This window comes from Octodon degus, unplaced genomic scaffold, assembly GCF_000260255.1.
Source record: "Octodon degus isolate 3935 unplaced genomic scaffold, OctDeg1.0 scaffold00398, whole genome shotgun sequence".
NCBI classification, from domain to species: Eukaryota; Metazoa; Chordata; class Mammalia; order Rodentia; family Octodontidae; genus Octodon; species Octodon degus.
Window position 1 is genome coordinate 408,461 of NW_004524974.1, and position 1,934 is coordinate 410,394.

General features: G+C 47.2%; 1 protein-coding gene across 1 annotated transcript; it reads left to right on the top strand.

Annotated features, from left to right (window-relative positions):
- Window positions 1-2: 2 nt before the first annotated feature.
- On the top strand, window positions 3-868 carry LOC105741281 (antigen-presenting glycoprotein CD1d-like; the record flags this gene model as incomplete). The annotated part of the gene is made up of 2 exons (XM_023708569.1): window positions 3-126; window positions 540-868. Coding segments are annotated over 2 exons (453 nt in total), but the record flags the coding sequence as incomplete, so codon positions are not given.
- Between the last annotated feature and the right edge of the window lie 1,066 nt (window positions 869-1,934).

Below are 1,934 nucleotides of genomic sequence, written 5' to 3' on the forward strand. Positions count from 1 at the left end.
GGGCCATTAAAGAGCTGAACAAAGACCAAGGATCGAGGGAAATGGTGCAGTCATTGCTCAGTGGCACCTGTCCTCAGCTCGTCAGAGGCCTCATTGTGGTGGGGAAGTCAGACCTGGAGCAACAAGGTCAGCCTTGCAAGCCATCTGCTTTCCTCTGTACCTCTCTATACCTGGGCTTCATTGGGGCTTTTCTACCCAAGGGGTTCTTTATTCATTTCACCAGCATACAATGAGTATTAGATCTTATATGTTATGAATTAGACACAGAGAACGGAGTCAGGCAGATTTCAAAATGCACTGTGTACAATGACAAGGCCCAGGGTGTCAGAGAGTCCAGTGGAGGGGTACAGCACAATGTGATTGAGAAATAGAAAGAGAAGGCAGGAAAGGTGACCTGGAGAAGGTGACAAAAAAGAATCAGATCTATGTGCAGACTTCATCTCCAGAAGTAGACACTTGGGAAGCAAGAAGCTTGTAGCACTGGAGCATCTAATGCCCAGTACTCACTTTAATATCTCCCATCTCCTTGCTGTATACAGTGAAACCTGTGGCCTGGCTGTCCCAGGGCCCCAGCCCTGGGCCTGGCCATCTGCAGCTGGTGTGCCATGTCTCTGGCATCTACCCAAAGCCCGTGTGGGTGATGTGGATGCGGGGTGAGCAGGAGCTGCCTGAAACTCAGAGAGGGAATGAGCTGCCTAATGCTGAAGACACGTGGTATCTGTGCGTGACTCTGGATATGGTGGTACAGGAGGCAGCTGGAGTGTCTTGCCGAGTGAAGCACAGCACTCTAAGAGGGCAGAACATTGTGCTCCACTGGGGTGAGGAAGGACTGGGGCCTGGGCTGAAAATGGGGGAAGATGGTCCTTAAGCATAAGCAGATAGATTGGGAAAGAGTGGTGTTGACAAACCTAATTTAGAGATGGGGATCCCAATTATGGCTAGAAGTAGGGACCTCTAGATTCAGAGGGAAACAGTCCTGAGACTCAAAAGACTGAGAGATAAAGTGTTCTGTACACAAAAGTAAAGAAGACCAAAACACTGAGATGCCAAAGAACTCAGAGATCTTGAAGTGGTGGCAAGTAGAGTTCCAAGAAGATGCAATCTCCAGCAGACAGCAGACGAGAGACTTTAGAAAGGCAGCTTCAGAAGGGTGGTTTTGCTTAGTTTACACTTCTTGTGTGGGACTTGGCCAGTCTGCTTCCAGTACTTCTTCTTAGTTCTTTTGAAGCCAATGCAATTATTATTTACCGATGAAGAAATTGAAGCTAACTTAGGAGTCCTGAGCCACGTGGAAAGTGGAAGAGCTGGACACAAACTCATTTTTGTCCAGCTATGGAGCTTCAACTCTGTGTTACACTACGAAGTGCTAGAGTGAATTGAAGTAATGATGGCTACACCCAGAAGGGAGATGGGAATCTCAACTTAGGACGAGCAGAACAGATGCTTTAAATAAGGGAAGGAATAAGAAAAATTGGTCTTCCTTGCTTGGGTTTAGAGCAGGGGCTTATGTAGGGAGGGGTCATGTGCTGAGTGCCATCCTGTGTCCCTTCCAAAACAGATGAGAGCCCCTCCTCCAGCAGCCTCTGGGTGGGACTGGTGAGCCTTGGAATCCTCCTAGGTGTCACCATGGGCTTAACCATCTTGATGAGGAGGCGCAGGTAAGTCTCCCCATTCCTCTATACCCTGTCCCTCAGTCTCTCTTTCCTGTATTCCCTGCTTTTCTTTTTGTAATGCTGTCAACTTTCTCTTCTCTCACAGCTCCAACCAGTGAGTAGCTAAGATTTTGAATCAGCCTAGATGCCTGTGAGCTGATGAGTGGATAAAGAAGATATTGTATGTGTCATGGACTATTATTCAGCCATAAGTGTACATGAAATCCTGTCTTTTGCTAAAAAATGAATTGAACTTCAGGAGATCTTGTGAAATGAAAGAGG